Below are 22,149 nucleotides of genomic sequence, written 5' to 3'. Positions count from 1 at the left end.
CAAGATCATTCTGTTGTGAAAAAGGGGGGCATTCTGACTTGGAATATCTTAGGTGATGTCCATCACATCACTGTCAAACTAGGCATAACAGAGTTATGTTGCTAGTCTTTTAAAGACAAATTGTGACCATGTGAGGCTCCAGTTCAAGTTGGAGCCACGATGAGATGGGAGAAAGCCTTTAATCCTTCCAATCCCGTATGGCTTTGCTAATTGAAATGGGGAGGGGTAGTGTTATTAGCTATTTGAAAGGAAACCTCGTACATTTTGATCTTTAGAACGTGAGCCGAGACGTACCTTTTCAAATCTCACCTCAGCCGTGAACTCACTAGGCAGCCTCAGATATGCCACTTTTCTCTCAGTCTCAGGTTTCTATATGCAATATGGGAATACTATTGTAATCATATAATAATAGTGTATAATGTGAAGCCTAACTTAAAAGGTGGTTGTGTGGATTAATGAGATATCACACCTGAAATGTTTCAAATGCTCAAAATATGCTAGGGATTATAGAGAGAAGGCAGCGGTGACTGACAAAGCACGTGTCTTGCATGTAAACAATCCCAGGTTCAAGGCCAAGTACTTCCAGTTGAAAAGATTTCAAGTGGTTGGGTTAGAAAAGGCCTCTGCCTGAGGCTCTGGACAGACACCAGCAGCTGCTTGAAGGCACCATGCTGATAGGGGCCAGTGATTCTGTCCAGGCGGCCTTTGGCTTGTCCTTTCCCTTTCCTGCTTCATACAGCGGAGCAACCTCAGGAGCTGCCTAACCTTAGAGAGGCAGGAAGGAAAACTGGAGACAGAGGGCGATTCCAGGCAGGAAGTGGGTGAAAGTTTTACTAGTTCCTGCCGACCTTAGAACCAGAAAGGAATCACCTATCTGTCTCCAAGATGCCCTTCGCCTCAGAGGGAGAAGTTCTCTTCCTCCCTCCCTTCCTCTGACTGTAATGAAACAGGTACTCACGCCACATCCGGACTGTTAAGGGAAAGGTAGAGCAGCACATCCTGAATCTGGGATTACATCTTTGCATTTAGAAAGGCCTGTGTCTTTAGCCTGTGAACAGAAGGCATTCATCTCCTCCCCCTCCTCCTTGCTGTAATAAGAGAATCATGGGAGGAGCAGGAGGAAGAAACAGCTGTCAGAAGCAGACTTGGGATGAAGACTTTTCTAAAGGCAAAGCCTTTGTGACTATCATGCCTTGGTCCAGAGCGGTGGCAGCAACAACAGGAGGAAACTCTCCTTTCAATGCCCGTACTGCCGCTGCCCTCCATGGGTGTGGCCTGCTTGAAGGAGGCCCCCTTCGATCACCCAAATGGCTTCAGCCAGCCCTGATCGTGGGAGAAGCCATTGTTCACTGGTAGAAGAGACGCTCTGCATACAAAAAGTCCTGGGTTCCGTCTTCAGCACCTCGGGTTAAAAAGAGGTAACAGGGCCAAAACAGACCTCCCCCGATAGAAGCCTAGAAGACCTGCTGACCGCACTGAGCTAGATGGACTATGTTCTGGTTAAGACAAATTTCATACTTCCAGATTACTGATAAATAATCTTTGTGCTTTAGTTATTTATTACTTACATATTTAATCAATGTTTATCCTGCACATCCTCTCAGGAGTTCCAGGGGGTACACCTAGTTTTCCTCGCCTCCATTTTATCCTCACAACAACCCCTGTGAGAGAAAGCGATGGCCCAAAGGTCACCCAGTGAGCTTCATGGCAGAGTAGAGATTCAAGCCTGGGTCTCTCAGGTCCTCGCTCAATACTCTAACCAAAACATCCCAATACAAATCCTTGCGGTTACCCCAAATGAGGCGCTATTAGAAATGGCAGATCTTGAAAGAGGGTCATCGGCCTTCTGGAACCTTCCCTGGTTTGCCATTCGAACTGGACTTGTTCAAAGGCATGGCTCCAGAGGTGACTCTGTTCTCTCAACAGAGCCATGTATAGATATTCTTAAAACATAAGAAGGGTCTGAGGAAAGAAATCTAAGTCAATCAAGCATATGAGTTTTGTGTGTGTGTGTGTGTGTGTGTGTGTGTGTGTTAAATGCCATCAAGTTGCTTCCGACTCATGGTGACCCAATGAATCACTGTCCTCCAAAACGTCCTATCCTTAACAGCCTTGCTCAAGTCTTGCAAACTGAGGGCTGTGGCTTCCTTTATTGAGTCAATCCATCTCTTGTTGGGTCTTCCTCTTTTCCTGCTGCCTTCAATTTTTCCTAAGATGATTGTCTTTTCCAGTGACTCTCGTCTTCTCATAATGTGACCAAAGTACAATAGCCTCAGTTTAGTCATTTTAGCTTCTATGAGTTTTACTATGCATAAATTTGTGTACAAGTACCCTCTTAAAAGACAAAATTCCTCCTGAGTGAAAACTGAAATAGTGCACCTCTTTCCAACATGGGATCCGCAAACTATGCATTTTTTGCAAGTTCTTGTACCATTTCTTTCTATACATCTGCCATTCAAATCACTAAGAGTTCAGCATTAGTAAGAGTACTCAGCTATTGCATGTTAATATATTACGATACCAGCTGCAAGAGCGAGGCAGTGCCAGTTGCCACAGGAGACCTGCAGTATCGTCTCTTGGTTCAGCTTCTTGATTAACCTAAACAGCAAAACAATTGATTTTTTTAAATAGCCTGAACCTAAGAGAATCCGTCCAATTTTCAGTACGGCATTTACTGCTATAAACACAAGGTTAAAGCAGTTTAATAAACACAACACTGGCAATACAAAAATAACTAGTTTGCATGAAGAGAACTAATAGTGTTCGGTGCCAACGATAATGTAATGATAAATATCATATGGAGGGGTTTGTAAGTATATCATGTTACAACCATGTCCATTTCTTTCATCACCGATCACAGGGATTCTTAAAAACACCAGTCCCTGATGTACTTTTAGATGGTCCCTGAGATCTCAATTAAAACAATATGTTAAAATGCCACGAGGGTTCTAACACATACTCATGAAGCAATGTAAATTTAATTAGCTTGCCTCTTCAGCCATGCAAGAGTTTTTCCTGTATATATGTGCACATTTGGGGGCTATGGCTACTACAGACAAATGGAAGTTTGGTCTTATTTTGGAAGCTTTCCCATCAATCCTCTTACATGTTCATCGTAAAGTAATGATGGACCGCCAAGAACAAGCAAACCAGAAAAGTAGCTCCTTAGTGTCACAAAATATGGGAACCAAAAACTAACCCTAACGGGAATGCAACACAACTGAACAGATGCAAGCATCCAAGTTTCCTAGAGGACCTCTTTCCCCCCTTCCAATATGTATTTCCTGCCTTTCATCCTCAATTGAAACCATTTCACAATACAAAAACTACCCTCAATACCAAAATAATAAAACAGCTGAAAATAATATACCAATAGCTCATCTTCCAATGCCCTCATCTTAAATTTAAGCTCTTCTCAAAACCTGTTGAAACAAGACTGCTTTAGCCTTCTTCCTAAAAAACAACAGCACTGACGTTCTCTGTCAGGCTTCAATGAGAAGGGCAAGGGATTCTTCCGTGTCTGGGCCACAGCAGCTAAGGCCCTGCATCCTGCTCCAGCGATGATGAGAAAGAACATCTGAGGCCCTCCACCGCAGATTGAGGATGAGCAAAACTACCTAGGAAACCTCAGCATTTGACCATTGTTCTGATTACCTTGGGACAGCCACTGAATCTTCTGTAGTTGTTAGTCCTAGCTGGCCATCACTCCCCGCGCCCCAAGAAAAGAGCTGGCCTTGGTCACTGAGGGCCATGCTGTGAGCATCTCCACAGGCAACATGGATTATGTGCTGATCCGCTAGAGCGCAAATTTGCTCTGTGGGGGGGAAAAGAAGAAGAAAACGTCACCTGCAAGTAACAGGATACCTCTTGGCAGCTGACCACTGCAGAGAGCACAGAAGGGAGAAGAAAATGACTTTGAAAACCTTTTAAATAAATAATTTCATTTTGTCCATACTGATGGGAAGCAAACTGGTCAGATTCCCAAGGGGAAGCTGTAGCTCTATGACAGAATTTATTATTTGGGCAGGATCTCTTCAATAGCACCTGGCAACCAGCGGCGGTGGGGAACATGGGAATAGGGAGAAATGACGCCATGCCAGCAGCGTGACATCATTTCCAGCAAATACCAGAAGTGACACCATGTCACCAGTGCGACATCACTTTCGCCTTAGATTTGCCACTCTATAGATGCACATTTTCCCCACCTTAAAACTCTGCATGGGGGCGTAGTTTTGAGTTTTGAGAATTCAGATGGGGAAAATGTGCATCTAGAGAGCGACAAATCCAAGGGAAAACCTCCCATGCATAAATGGCCTAACACAGGCACAGAGAGGCTTCTGTACACATAGTGCCTCATTAAGGGTTTGTCAAAACTGAAAATAGCCTCTGTTTTCCACTCGAAGCAGCTGAACAGCCAGGGATGAATCACAAGCTAATGGAAGAGTTCCTTTCCAGATGGTGTGTGCTTTTGGATCTAGCATCTTGTTCCTTTTAACACAATATCTTATTGAGGAAGGGGGGGCAGAATTCCCACAGAAGGGCCTGAAGTACTTCAAGAGAAGAAAAAACATCCACAACCCACCCCAGAATGGTGGGGGAGGAGATCAGTACTGAAAGAAGAGGGGACAGGAGTAAAATAAGGGCAAATCTTTCAGTTCATGAATCATTCACTTTCTTTGCTTCCAAGCCGCTGAACTTGAACACGTCTCACTTTGATCTTAATTACAATCGCCAGGATGCATTTGCAGACATACCGCTGCTCACAGGGGAAATTTTACTAGAGGAATGATCAACAGCGCTGGCCCTAGTCCGAAGCTATTCTCTACAGAACTACTCGCTACACAGGGTCTGAACACCAGGCAACAACCAGCAAAGCCTCTGTTCCTTTCAACTAGCATACAAATTATATTATTTTGCCTATTATATCAGGTGCTGTGGGACACAGGCAGGATAATGCTGCTGCAGTTATCTTGTTTGGGGGCTGTGGCTCAGTGGTAGAGCATCTGCTTGGCATGCAGAAGGCCCCAGGTTCAATCCCCGGCATCTCCAGTTAAAGTGTCTAGGCAAGTAGGTGATGTGAAAGACCTTTGCCTGAGACCCTTTGCCTGGAGAGCCGCTGCCAGTCTGAGTAGACAATACTGACTTTGATGGACCAAGGGTCTAATTCAGTATAAGGCAGCTTCATGTGTTCATGTGTTCCTAGAGGCACCTGGTTGGCCACTGTGTGAACAGACTGCTGGACTTGATGGACCTTGGTCTGATCCAGCATGGCCTTTCTTATGCTCTTAAATTGTTTCAGACAGATTACAGCCCATTAGAAATTACATTCCACAGCAATCAAGGGGGAGAGCATAGAATGCAGTATCAGGTAGGATGGTGTTTCCCAGCCTGTGGGTCAGGACCCAAAAGTAGGTCGCGAAGTCTCTGAAAGTGGGTCATAGGCCAGCCCTCATTAATGGCCCACCCCTGCCCCTTCCATCGCTCTCTTTTATATTTTGGAAACTAAGATCTGACCTGGGATACAGTATCTTCCATGTCATACATACGTTGATATTTTCTCTTCACTGCTAGGCATGTTGATCAAATAAAACTTGTCCTGATGGTTACTAGAGTGATGGGGGGGTAATTAGAGGGGAAATAAGAGGTGGTTAAAGGGTGGAATGCAACCTCCATATGCAAATAGGGTTACGAGGTCCCTCCTCACCAGCAGTGGGAGGTTTTTGGGGTGGAGCCTGAGGAGGGCGGGGTTTGGGGAGGAGCTTCAATGCCATAGAGTCCAATGGCCAAAGTGGCCATTTTCTCCAGGTGAGCTGATCTCTATCGGCTGGAGATCAGTTGTAATAGCAGGAGATCTCCAGCTAGTACTTGGAGGTTGGCAACCCTACTGTAGTCTGGAGATGAGCTGTAATTCCAGGTACCACCTGGAGGCAGGCATCCCTAATATAAGGCTACTTTGCATGAGTCAGCCCCTTTACTCCACTAACAGTATTCACTGCCTGGCCAGGAACATCACATGCAACCCTGGCAAGGAAACTTCAGTATCTTCTGAGCATATAAGCAGCAGAAAACATGCATTGCTCTTAGATCTTACCTTCTGAGCATGCAAAAAGCATGCACATGCTAAAAATAGAGCATGTGAAGCTGCGTTGAAAACAGGATAAGTCAGATAGTAAGCTGGTAGAGAAAGAATCCCTTTGGAAACTGAAACCAGAAACTTGGAACTCTTTTCCCTTTACAAGCCGAGCCACATCCTACGGGAGGAGATACCTTACAGCCTCACCAACTACACTATGAGAAGCATGACTGGATGCAACATTTATGAAGATGTTCCAGCCAACAACACTTTGGGTGATTGAATGTCGGCTGCATTACTGGCAAAGAATAATAATCCGGCAACAGCCTACAACAAACTGTCAAAGGATAGCTTTCTTACTTAATTGCAAAGCCGTAAGAAAGCTTGTACACAGCCACTAAGTGGTGATTAAAGAAAACCTTTAAAGCCCTAAAGGTTGGATCCAGAGTATCTCAGAGATAGAGTTGCCTGCTCCAATTGCTGGAGAATAAAAAAGATCCCATACTCAGAAAGATTATGTTTATGCTCGATGCGGGAGGTGGAAACTACAAAGCCCATGCTTCTGAGATGTCAATATTACAAGGATGCCAGATCAAAATATCTCCAGCCAGTGTTAGTTGGGCTTCTTGATGAATTTGATGAAGCTAAACTGGACTTCTTGATTAATTTGATGCAGCTAAACTGGACTATCTGTTGTCTGATAGAAACCACTGGGTATCCAGACAAGTAGCTAAATTCTGTCTTGGGATATGTAAGACACGGGGAAACGATATTAAAGCTGGTGCAGAGTTTTAAACCCATTTGACTAGCTCAAATGTTCATGTAGCTATTTTGTTGTTGTATTGAACTATTGTTGTTTTAATGATGTTTTAACTTTGTAATACTGGTCAAGGACCGCAATAACTTTCCCCCTACTTGCCAACAAGGCCCTCTTCCAGGAACACCGTGTCACAGATGCAAGGTTAGCACCCACTAGAAATGGGCCTTCTCAGTAGCTGCTCCTTTTCAACAAAACATCTTTTTTCAGGAAATATGCTCAGCCCCAATACTTGGATATTTTAGGAAAAGGACAAAAACCTTTTTCCAACAGGTTTTTTCAAAGAGAGGCTTCTGCGTGCTGTTTTTGGATCTGCTACTTGTTTTGTTGGACTGGCTTTTAATGTTAAAGTGAATTCTAATCCTTTTGAAGTTGAACACCACTTTGAAAAACTTGGTATTGAAGCAGGGCATGTGCTGTATAGTAAATGAATAATAAAACTGACTTTTCCCCCCTTTCAGGGGGTATGCAGGAGACAAGTGAAGGTATCCTTACAGCCTCATCAGCCTTACGATGAGAGATATGACAGGATACATCATTTATTAATATGTTTTCAGCCAACAGCACTAGGGGTGGTTGAAAGCCTGCAGTGTTACCAACAATGAACACAAGTTTGTTGACAACCGATACCTTTTAGGTTGTACTGGCAGGAAAACTGGTAGAAAGTTATTTTGTAAGCATGTAATTTTTGTGGGATTATTTGCAAGGACTGTGAAGATGTTTCCGCTATTCTAAATCGCCTGCCCTCCCTCAGCTTCCTACTTTTCAGTCTCCGAACAAGAGGTAAACTAATTTCTTAGGCCCAGGGAAAAAGAAAAAAAGAAAAAACCACCTCAAAACGTAGTTCATACACACAGAAACAGGATTAGAAAATATTTCAAACTCCACGAAGAACAAAAATCATTTGGAGGGAAAGACAGAATAAACTAAGCCAGCTTGATAGCAAGCTGAGAAAAATTCTCAAAATACAGTTTATCAGCTTCAAGTTTAAAGAGCTAAGGTGAACACAAGTGCCTTGAGAGTTTCCCATTTCTGCTTCAATACACAGGTCATGATCCTGGGGATCAGTTCTGCTAATGGCAGCATTTTCCTCTGGCGCAGGGATCCTTCTGCTGACACAAGGAGATTATTTCACTGCCAGGAGGTTCCTTGTTCCAGAGGAAAATGCAACTGTTAGCAGAGCATAATCCTTGGACCCTACTCAAAGTCATGTTACGTTTTATTCATCCCCTGGGTCATCATGAAAGGAAAAAAGGTAGCAGAGAAGGAGAGGAGGAATCAGCAGGATTTCCGTTGGCCAAACATACAGATTTTCTGGCCCCCCCACCTGCTTGCTGACTACCTAAGCCCCCAATAAATAATGGCAGCCAGTCAAAATACAAAGAGCAGGAATGGACACAAACTGGCATAGCATGCCCCTTTCCTCAACTAATGGATGCTTTGTGAGCATGGAGTCTAAACATGGAAAAAGTGCATCCATATAGTCTCCCTCCTGTGATCGGGAACGCCAAAATAACCATTTCCAGTTGTGGAGAGGGAGGCTATGTAGACTTCCTCATGCGTAGATACTATGATCACAAGCCAAAGATCACGTGAAGGCAGTGGGGTAGAGCCATTGCACTCATCCAGCGTGGTGTAGCGGTCAAGGAGAGCCAGCGTGAACGTAAGAACCTAAGACAGGCCATGCTGGATCAGACCAAAGTTGGTCAAGTCCAGCAGTCTGCTCACACAGCGGCCAACCAGGTGCCTCTAGGAAGCCCACAAACAAGACGACTGCAGCAGCACCATCCTGCCTGTATTCCACAGCACTTAAGCGTGGTGTAGTGGTTAAGAGCAGTGAACCGGGTTTGATTCCCCACTCCTCCACATGAGCAGCAGACTCTAATCTGGTGAACCGGGTTGGTTTCCCTGCTGTTCCACATGACAACTGCTGGGTGACCTTGGGCCATCTCAGCCCCACCTACCACACAAGGTGTCTGTTGTGGGGAGAGGAAGTAAAGGTGATTGAGACTCCTTAAAGGTAGAGAAAAGCGGGGTATAAAAACCAACCCTTCTTCTTCATCCCTGCTTTCACTCCGTGCGAGTCTATGTGCATGTGTCAACATTTCTCCCGCAGAGGGCTCCGCCTCCAGTCTATTCACTTTAAGCCACTTTACACAGTCCCTTCTTAAGCCAGTATGGTGTAGTGGTTAGAGTGTTGGACTAGCATCCAGGATCACCTCTCTGCCATGAAAGCCTGCTGGGTGACCTTGGGCCCAACACAAACTTGGGCCTAATCTACCCCTCAGGAGAGTTGTGAGGATAAAATGGGAAGAGAGGAAACGATGCTACTCGTTACAGTTCCCCACTGGGGAGAAAGGAGGAGAATACATGAAGTAAATAAATAGCATTTTGATTGCGGCTAATCCTTAGGCTCACATGTCCCCTCCCCTCCTCCTCTTGCACCTGGCAGGGAAACTGAAGACATCCTAGAAGATAGTTCACAGTGGGTAGCCGTGTTAGTCTGCTGCAGTAGTAGAAAAGGGCAAGAATCCAGTAGCACCTTAAAGACTAACAAAAATATTTTCTGGCAGGGTATGAGCTTTCAGAAACCTGAAGAAGTGAGCTGTGGCTCACGAAAGCTCATACCCTACCAGAAAATATTTTTGCTAGTCTTTAAGGTGCTACTGGACTCTTGCCCTTTTCTACTACTGAAGACATCCTAGTCCTACACAAAGCATGGAATCTCGGGTCTTAGGCAAGAAGGGGAAAATGCAGTTTGTTGTTTTCTATCATCTGAACCTCTGCCTGCCATGCACAAGGGAAGGGAAAGGAGTATGGAAGTCTGAGGACTTCAGAGGCTTGCTCTGGTCACAAACAAAATGCAATTTGTTTAGGACGTCCACACACAGCCAGTCTAGTCATGTAGAGCAATCCTAAGTTCGCTTTTCAAAGCAAGGTTCTCAATTTTTAAATAAAATATAATCCTGAAACTACGTCTGGGGTTTTTGTCCAAACCTAGAAAACAGGAAATGCTTGAATGGAGAGTCCAGTAGACAGGAGGAAGCGACTGCGGAGTGAAATCCCACTTGCCAGTTCACCACTCAGGGGTGAAAGTCACCATCTCCTCCCCATAGGCGCTTCCCATTCTGCCCTTTTTGTCACACCAACAGGGGTTGGTTCCCTCCGTTGAGAATCAACTTACCTGGCTTGTTTCCCTCCCTCTCGTGGCCTAGTTGTCCTTTGGCATTCAAGCCACACGTGTAGACTTGCCCATCCTCCAGCAGGAAAACGGAATGGTTGCCACCACAAGCGACTTCTTTGATGTTCCTCTCATGAATGAAACCACAGCTCTGAGGCTCGGGGATGATCGCCTGTAAACTGTTGCCGGCCCCAGGAAGTCCAAAAGACCAATATCCCCAACATAACATCATCCTCTTCTTCTAGCAAGTCATGTAGCTTGATTTTTTCCTGAGGGAAAAAAGAAGGGGAGACATCCATCAACACATGAGGCACCAGCTGTAGTTAATAGGAAGTGATCTTGCCAACAAAGGTACTTCCTGCCTGATTATATTCATACTCAAGAGGTGACAAGAATTGTAGTTTTCTTCCTATGGGGAAAAAAACCTGAGGCTAGGCTAGTCTTCAGTGATTAAGCAACACATACCAACATTTGTATATGGCCAAAAGCTACTGAACACACCCAAGCTGGAAGAATTATTTAAAACTAAGTAATATGAATACAGATCATAGGTAGCTAGAGCATATAAAGAGCCTTTATATGGACACCAGTTTAAAGATTAGACTAGGTGTCCATGGCCAATTGTCTGGCTCAGTTAAAACCCCAACAGGGGTCCGCCAAGGCTGCATTTTGGCCCTACTGCTTTTTAATCGATACATAAATGATATGGTAGAATTCCTGTTGGGTCCTCATTTCTTTCCAGTCAAAATAGGTGGCAAAACCATTTTCACCTTACTCTAAACAGATGACACACTGCTAATTTCCTATACCAAAATGGTCTTTGAAGGCTGTTGAGAAAGTTCAGCTCCTACTGTAAAAAAAAAATCTACTTCATGTTAATTAAGATAAAAACAAGATTATAATTTTTTGAAGAAGACCGCATTATTATAAATGGACAATGGATGAGAAACTTTAGCTTTAACTATTTAGGGGTGATGCTTCATCAGACAAATTCATTATTTTCCAAATGGCAAGATTTGCTGCCGCCATCATGAAGGATAAAAAGATGATGGGGCACGCTGACCATAGCATGTCTGACCCGTGACTGCTCCACTCTGGGTCACTTGCTATCTTTTTATTTGTCTCTGGACTGTATGGTCTTTCTTTCCTATTATTAGATATACATTTTCAATGATGAATTTGTATTCGTATTTTAATACTCTGTAAGATGTCGAATTAAAAAAAAATATTTTACTATTTTTGAAATTTTACTTTGGTGGATTTTCCACCTTATTCTGCATTGTTGCTATGGCTTTTTTTTTTTGGCTAACGCAATAAAGACTGATTGATTGATTGATTGACTGACGGGACCACTGAGTCAGGCTAAATGCCACAAGGACGCATTACGCCGATGGGCCTTGCCTGATGTTTGGCCCCCACAGCTGCTATTCCGAAGTACTCTGCCTGGAAATGGTGTTTCCACTGAGCTATCTTGGTTATCAGTCGAAATTTTCAGAACTGCTTTCAGTTTTTTAACATTACGTGTATGATTTTTGTATTTCAACGGTTGCTATCATTCCATGTATCACAGCGTGTTTTGAAAAGCCGAGGGACGTATTTGAGAAATACTCAAATACACGACAGACAACAAATCCACCATCCACCTCCATCACTCTTTGCTTTATTTCATATTTTTATGCAGCACAGGCAGAAAATTGCTTCGTCAACAGGCAAAGATCTCTATTTAAACACTCTATTTAATTGACTCCTTTCAATTTATAATTGGGCATTTTCAACAAAGTGATGTCAATGTGTCATTCCGATGTTTAAATCAGGGCTGAAAGCTTTAATTGGGAGATTAATCAACTAACGTTTTGGCCGATTAATCAATGAATCAGAATATTAATATGACGGCAAATATAAACCTGTGGTGTTGCTAAAAGAACAGTTTTGAATTTATGTAAGCAACAGAACATAAAAAGAGAGGAAACATATGCGCAAGACAAACACTGCAATCCTAAGTATTTTACTCGGAAGGAAACCCCTTGAGCTCAGTAGGGCTTGCTCCCTTGTCTGTTTGGGACTGCCGCCCAAACCAAATAAATCCATCATCACACAATTACACATTAAACAGAAGCTCTATTTATACAGAATTTATACAGAAGCCCTTAGGATTGGCCAACCTCCAGTTGGGGCCTGGAGATTTCCCAGAGCTACAACTGATCTGCCTGAAGTTGGCTGGACACTAATGAGGGGCTCCTAAGCAGGTCTACTCAAAAGTACTTCCTATTTTATTCAATGGGGCTTATTCCCAAGAAACTGTTCTTAGAAGTGCAGCCTACCAATGGAATCCTAAGCAGAGTAGCCCCCTTCTAAGTGCATTGAAGTCAACAGGTATAGCACTGTAAAGCTCAGTGCAGACATAATGTGAAACCATGAACACATGAAGCTGCCTTCTACTGAATCAGACACTCGATCCATCAAAGTCAGTATTGTCTACTCAGACTGGCAGAGGCTCCCAGGGTCTCAGGCAGAGAAAGGTCTTTTCACATCACCTACTTGCCTAGTCCCTTTAACTAGAGATGCCAGGGATTGAACCTGGGACCTTCTGCATACCAAGCAGATGCTCTACCACTGAGCCACAGCCTATGATTAATTTCAAGTATGATTAGTTTGTGAATCCAAGATTCAGCTCACAGACAATCACTCAACAATGCTGGCTAGTTTAATTGCCTTCCCTCTGTAGCCTGAGAAGAAATCACCTGAAAACAAGTCAGGATGTCTGCATTCAAACATCATATAAAACCAAAGCTAAGACATACTATGGTTAATTTTTTTGCTGTCAAGCCAACTTATGGCAACTTGTAGTGTTTCAAGAAAAGACAAACAAAGGTGGTTTGCCACTGCCTGCCTCTATGTAGCGAGCCTGGTATTCCTTGGTGGTCTCCCATTCAAATACTGACCAGGGCTGACTATGTTGTTTCTGAGATCTGATGAGATTGGGCTATCCTGGGCTATCCAGGTCAGGGCACTATGGTTAATAAAGCAACTTAAAACCAAGGCCAGCTCTGCTTAGCTTCTGAGATCTGATGAGATCAAGCTTGCCTGGGCCATCCAGGTAAGGGCTTGCACAAACGAGCCATAGTTAAATTAAACTATGGTTTTGTGCTATGCCTGAACTAAGCCTTAAAAAATCAAAAGCATTCAATTTCTTATCTCTTCTCCAAAACAGAATGAAAGGCAACAATCTCTTATTGATGTGCTCTACAAATTATCTTCCATTTCTATAAGTTCAGCTATTCCTGCCATTTCCTACCTTTTAGATTGCCATACCAAACAGAAGATGCTTTCAGACTGCAATGTCCATTCACAACAAATAGTTTAGTTGAGGCTACTTAATAAGATCACTTCATAGGCTATTTCTTTCACTAAATTATTTAGAAAGCCTGATAAAAAGCAGATGGGATCACAATGAAGTAACAACATGTATTATTTTCCTAACCGGATCTAGTACTTTTTCTTAAATATATTTGCATCACCCATCAGATATGCAAAAAAATCTGTTTTGGAACATTTAAATTGGTTATTTTTACAAACTCTACTTATTATATAAGGAATTGATCCCTTATAAAATAAGGAACAAGTATAATGTCATATAACAATTTTCTTTCAGATTTATATAGGGAGAATGCTGCTGAACCCTGTATAAAAATACTGTCTAGTAGACTCTAGAATATCAGATCTTGTCATCTTTTCCCATCAAAATGTAAAATTATTGCCTAACCCAATCAGTGTTTCAGATTCTGGCAGCCTGCATTTCAATTTAAGGTTTCATAAACTGATATAAAGTCTTCTGGAAGATATTGGCTACATTCAGATGTCCCAAACAAGCCATAATTTGTTTGTGATAAGGATCGGGAAGTCCTCAGGCTCACATGCTTCTTCTCTCCTTCCTTTGCATGTTGCACAAACTTGAAGATTTCCTGATTCAGAAAGTCTATTTTGTTGTGACAGCCAAATTAGATAGTTAAGCAAATCATGGTTAGGTTCTCCCCTCCAAACCAGAATTCTAAGCCCCCGTTTAATCCTAATAATCTTGGTTTGCAGCCAAGAAACAAACTGCTGTTTGTTAAACAGCCCGGTCAGGACATCATAACTAACTGCAGCTAAACCAGGCCTTGGCAAAATTTCTTGACATTTCTAATTGCCATGGCGCCTGGGATTTGTCAAACCATGGGCTAGACTGAAAACCAGAAGACTTCAATTTTGGCACAGCACAAGAAGGGAAGGAAAGTACAAGCTTGGTGACTTCTGTCTCCTTATCACAAAACATGGTTTGTTTGTGACCTCTGAGTGGCGGTGAAAAGTGCTGTCAAGTTGCAGCCGAGTTATGGCAACCCTGTAGGGTTTTCAAGGCAAGAGACGTTCAGACATGGTTTGCCATTGCCTGCCTCTGCACAGCAACCCTGCTATATCCTGGTGGTCTCCCATCCATATTCTAATGGAGCCAACCTTGCTTAGCTTACGAGATCTAAGGAGACTGGGCTAGCCTGGGCCATCCAGGTCAAGGTAACATCTGGATACAGCTATTGAAATAATTAGGAAATAATTAGGAGGGACAGGGATTATATTACCCATTTTCCCCCCTGAATATATAGTCATATGTTGACCTTAAGTAATTACATCTCTGAATCTTGTTAAACCATATTTTATCCAGTCAGTAAGATTAATACTAATTGAAAACTGTCACTACATATAAATTATTGAAGTAGAGAAATGAAAGGATATCCAGTTTCTTCACTGCAAGTACTGTGAAGCTATTTTTGCTTTGAGTGTTCTTGAAAAAAGAATGAAAATGAAGGTATTACAGATCGCCTTTCCTTCCAACAGCAAGCGACAGCTTTTCTTTATGAAATCATTACTTTACACTGCCTTCAATAACTCAAAAAGGCATCTACACTGACGGTATGGTAATATACAAATTTAACCCATGGGATAAATCAATAAGCCAGTTGAAAAGGCGGAGAATGAACCAACTAAAATATCTTTAAATCAGGTTGACAGACCTTGTTTATTTATTTAACGTTGTATCCAGGGGGCTTCTAAAGCAGAACAAAAACCAGTTGGGTCTGCCGCTGCAGTTTATCATCAGTAACACACTAGGAGTTGCACAGAACATTAAAAAGGACACCGATGTTGCCTAGAGGACTTGCAAGCTCATAATGGTACAAGCAGGAATAAAAATGTAATAGCAGGGAACAGGATTTTGCAAATCTAAGAGCAACTTTGGGAGGGAAGACAGCATGGTATAGCCCAGGAGTGGGGAACCTTTTTTCTGCCAAGGGCCATTTGGATATTTATAACATAATTCGAGGGCCATACAAAATTATCGACTTAAAAATTAGCCGACCAAGCCCCAAGCAGGCAGCTGCCCCAGATGACCCGCCCCTGCACGGGCAAGCAGGCAGGCATCCAACCGGTGGCGCACTCGCCCACCTGGTGGCACAGGATGGTCTGCTGCACCAGCCGGGCGTAGCCATTCAGCTGCACGCTGGATGAATGCATGGTCGGGGCCGGATTTTACAGCTGGCTCCTGCTACCTCCACCTGCAGGGGTGAAATGAGGACACACTGGCTAAAAACTCCCCCCCCCTGCGTGCGCATTCTGGCCCTGCCCCCTTTAACCCCTCCGTTGTCGCCACTTCCGCCCCCAGCCCTCTTGTAGTACAGAGGGAATTCGTTTCTCCATGGCCTGGGTGGGAAAGGGTTAACACAGTTTATTGGGCGGTCCTAGCAGCTCCATAGCTAACGACTCTTCTGCAAGGGGGGGAAAAGGTTCCTTTTCTGGACAAAATACACTGACATCCGCCTTGAATAGAGGCTATTCCTGTCCGCGGGAGGGGGTGGATCACCAGTCTTAGATCTTTCTGAGCTAGAGATCTGCCAGGACCCACAAAGGGCCAGACCAAATGATGTTGCGGGCCTTAAATGGCCCCCGGGCCTGACATTCCCCACCCCTGGTATAGCCGGATCTCAGCAGATCTTGGAAGCTAAGCAGAGTTGGTACTTGGATGGGAGACCACTAAGGAAGGCTCTGCAGAGGAAGGCCATGGCAAACCACCTCACTTGCCTTGAAAGCCCCTTGCTAGAGTCGCCATGACTCAGTTGTCAATTGACAGGTCTTATGTACCTAAGAGCAACTTCTAATATTTAATATAACACAGTTAGAGCTGCACATTCTCCAACACATCAGAAGGACTAGATGGGCTTATCCCTCCCCAAACCTACCTTGAGAAATCTCTATTTCTGTATTCAGAATAAACCTTACCAACAGCATGCCCATGTGTGGCTATCCTATCAAATATATTTAGTTTCCAAACAAAAATGTGTTTTTAAGGCATTGAAGTTTTGGGCAAGGACAGGAAACATCTGTTGGAGGCACCAGAGGGAGAGATGTGCAATAAGACCCCAATAAGACCCCAAACCTGATTGTAACCATAGTGAAGATTAAATTGCACAAAGCAACCCTTTTAAAACCCTCTGATGCAGTTCCTTTGCTATGCCTCATGATAACCAGAAATGCCCATGAAAAATAATTAATTGTGGTCTGAAACAGAGGCAGGAGATGCGTTCTGTCCTAAATGGTGCTAACTACTGGTCAAATTGCATGACAGCACGATTACATGGGCTGCACTGAATATGGCACTCCCTGGTGAGTCATGGAATTGACGGTCTTGAATGATTTGTGCTGGATAGGTGGCACAGAAAGGTTTACAAACAGAAGGAGGTTGTGCACAAACTAACCCAAAACAGCCAGGTTAACAAAGGGAATTCTCATACTGGGCTCCTGGACACAAATAAGTTTGGACTGTACAACGGATTGGCCATTGTGCATATAATTTAACCCTAACACACACACAAAAAAAATGTATTATGTCAGGATTAACCTGTACTTTGCTTCAAAACAAGAATTTTTGACTTCTGCACCTGACTCTTGACAGAGAACTGCGACACAAAAACTTCGGTATAAAGATAGAATCGGATTTCTAGCCGTGACCTCTGGAGGCCGTGCCCGGATTCGTTAATAATCCTGCCAATTAACTAATTAGAAATGCCAACAGACTTTTAACAGAGAGTCATATTGGATTCCTTCAAAGACATCTTCCGAGACATACAACGCTACAAAACGTAGCAACAGATTAAACCAGCATTTGTCAAAGCAAACCAGGATTTGAGGGAATTTCTGAGAGTCAATTCCTGGTTCGACAAACTTATCACAGTTAAAATAAACAGTTGTTGTGTTATGTCTGAACCACACCGATAGCCAGAACCTTACAACTTACAACTTCCTTTCTTAATAACCGTCAGACCAAAACAGGAAGAGCTGAGTTCCTTTCAGCCCAGCCCTAAGCAATCTTATTTAACAATCCCATTTATTTTGAAGGGATGCAGAGTGGAACTGAAGCGGGTAGTGCTGTTGAAGTAACTAGGCTATGTCGTGCTGTTGAAGTGACTAGTTTATGTCAGAGACTGCAACAGAACCACAATATGCCACCAAAAACAAGCTGCACGATTTACCCCATGCCCCAATGCTCACCCAAATGCCCCAATATTATTGTGTTGTGCATATCCCTCCTGCCAGCAACAGCCATTAACAAGGAGCAAGAATAGGGAAGCTGTACCATGCCTTACCCTGACCTGGATGGGCCAGGCTAGTTGGATCTCGTCAGATCTCAAAAGCTAAGCTAGTTAGTACTTGGGTGGGAGACCTCCAAGGAATACCAGGGTTGCTACGCAGAGGCAGGCAACGGCAAACCACGTCTGTTCGACTCCTGCCTTGAAAACCCTACGGGCTCACCACAAGTCAGCAGCGACTTGATGGCACTTCCCACCACCGTTATGACTTATGGAAACTGAAGAAGAATCTCAACACAAAGCCAACCATGTTTTTTAGAATAAGGACTGCATGTAGTTGCACCCAACCGGTTCCAAACAACTTTAACTTCCCGTCAGTGAAAGGTGTTGAAAAAAATGCATCATAAGAACATAAGAAAGGCCATGCTGGATCAGACTAAGGCCCATCAAGTCCAGCAGTCTGTTCACCCAGTGGCCAACCAGGTGCCTCTAGGAAGCCCACAAACAAGACGAGTGCAGCAGCATTGTCCTGCCTGTGTTCCACAGCACCTAAGATAATAGGCATGCTCCTCTGATCCTGGAGAGAATAGGTATGCATCATGACTAGTATCCATTTTTACTAGTAGCCATGAATAGCCCTCTCCTCCAGGAACGTGTCCACTCCCCTCTTAAAGCCTCCCATCGCAACCCCCTTCATTGCTTTGTTTTTGCCACAATCTACCACATTTATTCAGGCACTGCAGTGGCCCTCCCCATGTGGCTCACAGAGAGTCACATCTGCAACCATCATCAACCAAAAAAGCCACATAACTGCTGAATGCCCTATGCACCACCCCACCAGATTCAGATTTATTAGTACAGCCAATGTCATTAAAACATTCATATCAGTTACAGGATAAAACTGTAAAATAATAATAATAATACAGTATATATATATAATATACGATTCTTAGATAGTTTAAGCAATTTAAAAGACCTTGAATTAATATAACATTTTCCTTTGTAGGTTAAATTACCAAGTCCCAGCTTTGTCTGACGGATCTTATATATTGCAGCACAGAATTTAGCTACTTGTTTCACTGTCTGGGCTGACCCTTTCCAGAGGAGACTCCTCAGTTCCCCTTCCTCAGAGCTGCCCTTTGTTAGATTAAGAAGAGGGGAAATTAGCTTGGATCAGACTTCCTTATAAAAAGAGTCCCTGGGGAAAAATCATGTGCAATAGACTCATCTTCACCCCACCAAACAAATACAACCAATAATATTAAATGTGTAATGATATATCCAAATAATTTTTTCATTGTAACAAAAATAATCCCATTAATTTATTTGTTGAATGCATTTTACTTCTGGATACACAGTTGGAGGTACAAAGAAAATCCCCCCAAATTAGAATAAGCGCCAGAGGTGGTATGGGGAAGAGCCACAATGAGCTGTCCCCACAGAGCGAGTACCACTGTGCTAGATGACTGTTTTCAATTGTATCTAATCAACTGCAGAAAACAGAGCAATGTGCAGTTAACTTCCTGGTTAGGTCAGCTCAGGAACTGAGATGGAAGTACGGGTGAGAACAGCAGGGGAACATTCAGTCACAAGATAGTATGGGTTTGCCTAGCAAAGAACAGTCAGAAGGATCTTTACAGAATTTTTGGGCTATATAGACAGGTACCTACCACATCTGTGAAGCTCCCTTCATAACATCAGGGATGGAGAGTGATGAAGATCTAGTCCCGTAGCAGAAGCCAGCTCCCAATCTGGTGGAAAAGGAAGAGACAGGTGAGACTGGGAAGGGCAGCCATGAAGGAGCTAGAAAAGATTCTGAAGTGTAAGGATGTGTCACTAGCCACCAAGATTAATTCATGCCATCATATTCCCTATTACTATGCATGGGTGTGAAAGCTGGACAGTGAAGAAAGCTGATAGGAAGAAAGTAGATTTCTTTGAAATGCGGTGTCGGAGGAGAGTGTTACGGATACAGTGGATTGCCAAAAAAACCCCACATCAGTGGGTTATAAATCAAATCAAGCCTGAACTGACCCCCAGAAGCTAAAATGACTAAACTGAGGCTATCGTATTTTGGTCACATTATGAGAAGACAAGAGTCACTGGAAAAGACGGTCATGCTAGGATAAGTTGAGGGCAGCAGGAAAAGAGGAAGACCCAGCAAGAAATGGATTGACTCTATAAAGGAAGCCACAGCCCTCAATTTGCAAGATCTGAGCAAGGCTGTCAAAGATAGGACATTTTGGAGGACACTGATTCAAAGGGTCGTCATGAGTTGGAGATCTCCTGATATTACAACTGATCTCCAGCCAAGAGATCAGCTCCCCTGGAGAAAATGGCCGCTTTGGCCACTGGACTCTAGGGCATTGAAGTACCTCCCCTCCCCAAACCATGTCCTCTTCAGGCTCTGCCCCAAAAATCTCCCGCAGTGTGGCGAAGAGGGACCTGGCAACCCTACCCTGGAGAAAAGGGCATGATAACTCGCTGAGATTCCTCCCTCCCAACAACCCCTGGCTCCCCACGCTCCACCCTACCCCCACCCCAAATCACCAGGAATTTTCCAGCACAGCAACTGCAACCCTAGGTTAGGCGGACACATCCCTCATCCATTCCCCTGCAAGCAGCAGAAGAGCAAGGGAGGAAAGGTCAGGGAAGATGCTTGCAAGTGCACGCCAAGCAAGAGAACGTGCACCCGCACGCGTGAGCGCGCCCCCGCTCCAAAGCAAAACCCCCCCCAGAAAGTGGCATGTGCTTTGCGCCCGTCTCTGGCGGAAGATTTTTCTTTTCCTTTTTTTTTTTTAAGCCAGCTGGGAGGCCGCCGATCGCTTGAGATCCGTGGGCATCTCTCCCAGCCGAGCCAAAGGAGGGCACCTTTGAGAAGCCGGCAGGAAAGAAAGAGAGTGGAGATGCAAAAAGCCACCATGAACACATGAAGCTGCCTTACACTGAATCAGACCCTGGGTCCATCAAAGTCAGTACTGTCTACTCAGACCAGCAGCGGCTCTCCAGGGTCTCAGGCAGAGGTCTTTCACATCACCTACTTGCCTAGTCCCTTTAAGTGGAGATGTCGGGGACTGAACCTGGGACCTTCTGCATGACAAGCAGTTGCTCCACCACTGAGCCACAGCCCCTCCCCTATTGTTGCAACATCTCTAGGATTTTTTTAAAAATAGAAATCCTACTGCATTGATTATGCATACAATATTGTAGAGCAATTACGAGTGTACCAACGTTGGAATGAGAATGTTGATGTTATGTAAACTTATGTTTTGTTTTATTGTTATGTATGAAAATTAATAAACTTTCAATTATTTTTTAAAAAATAGAAATCCTGCCTGGATAGTCTCTTTTGCTACGTTTCCCCATCCAATATTCACCCCTCAACGAGTTTCCAAGCTGGAAAAATGAGACGATCTGCAAAAAGGGCGTTTACATCCGAAAACGAGGCAGAAAAAAATATCCTTGGGGGGAAATTGCGGGGGGGGGGGGGGGTAGCCACGATCACTGCCTTCTGTCCCCATAAGGGCAGATCCCAGGAACTAGCCGACCTCCGTTGGCTCTGCCCATTGGAAATAGCTCTCCAGGCTTTATGCGCCATACAGGTCAGGAGATCCGTGGGCACGGCTGTGCGTTTGACACCCTTTGTAAGCCTGACTCTTTATAAGCCACCCTTTTATAAGCCACCCCTAAAAATTGCTTTTCCAGCCCACAGGAACGTTTCTGAAATAGCGGTTTCGCCAGCAGTCCTCTTCCCTCGCCCTTCGGTGGGGAAGAGTCCGTTGCCTCTCTGACACTCCAGCCTTCTCCACCAGCCCAAGCTAAGATCTGCACAGGACCGAAGAAGCAGAATCCCGTTTTGAAGGCGGTCAGGGGCTGTCCGAGATCCCTTGCTACCGGCCATTGTGCAATTAAAACATAAGAACGGCCATGCTGGATCAGACCAAGGTCCATCAAGTCCAGGAGTCTGTTCACACAGTGACAAACCAGGTGCCTCTAGGAAGCCCCCAAACAAGACGACTGCAGCAGCACCATCCTGCCTGTGTTCCACAGCACCTAAGATAATAGGCATGCTCCTCTGATCCTGGAGAGAATAGGTCTGCATCATGACTAGTAGCCATTTTGACTAGTAGCCATGAATAGCCCTCTCCTCCATGTACACGTCCACTCCCCTCTTAAAGCCTTCCAGGTTGGTAGCCATCACCACATCCTGGGGCAGGAAGTTCCACAATTTAACTACGCCTTGTGTGAAGAAATACTTCTTTTTATATTGTCGAAGGCTTTCACGGTCAGAGTTCATTGGTTCTTGTAGGTTATCCAGGCTGTGTAACCGTGGTCTTGGTAAAATCTTACCAAGACCATGGTTACACAGCCCGGACAACCTACAAGAACCAACTTCTTTTTATGTTTTGAATCTCTCACCCCCAGCTTCACCAGATGACCTTGTGTCCCAGGATTATGGGGAGGG

General features: G+C 44.1%; 1 protein-coding gene across 1 annotated transcript in view; it reads right to left on the bottom strand.

Moving 5' to 3' along the window:
* HERC3 (HECT and RLD domain containing E3 ubiquitin protein ligase 3) overlaps window positions 1-19,438 on the bottom strand; it is a 54,784-nt gene extending 35,346 nt beyond the window's left edge. Inside the window, exons 1-4 of the mRNA XM_056855194.1 lie at window positions 19,355-19,438; window positions 10,075-10,340; window positions 3,655-3,814; window positions 2,522-2,598 (exon numbers count right to left, since the gene is read on the bottom strand). Of these exons, the coding sequence (XP_056711172.1) occupies window positions 2,522-2,598; window positions 3,655-3,814; window positions 10,075-10,303 (466 nt within the window). The 5' untranslated portion in view covers window positions 10,304-10,340; window positions 19,355-19,438. The remainder of the gene's footprint in view (window positions 1-2,521; window positions 2,599-3,654; window positions 3,815-10,074; window positions 10,341-19,354) is intronic.
* Window positions 19,439-22,149: the final 2,711 nt, after the last annotated feature.

Source organism: Euleptes europaea, chromosome 9 (genome assembly GCF_029931775.1).
Source record: "Euleptes europaea isolate rEulEur1 chromosome 9, rEulEur1.hap1, whole genome shotgun sequence".
NCBI lineage: Eukaryota > Metazoa > Chordata > Lepidosauria > Squamata > Sphaerodactylidae > Euleptes > Euleptes europaea.
The sequence above is the reverse complement of the archived record's forward strand: the minus strand, read 5'-3'. Positions and strand labels throughout refer to the sequence as shown.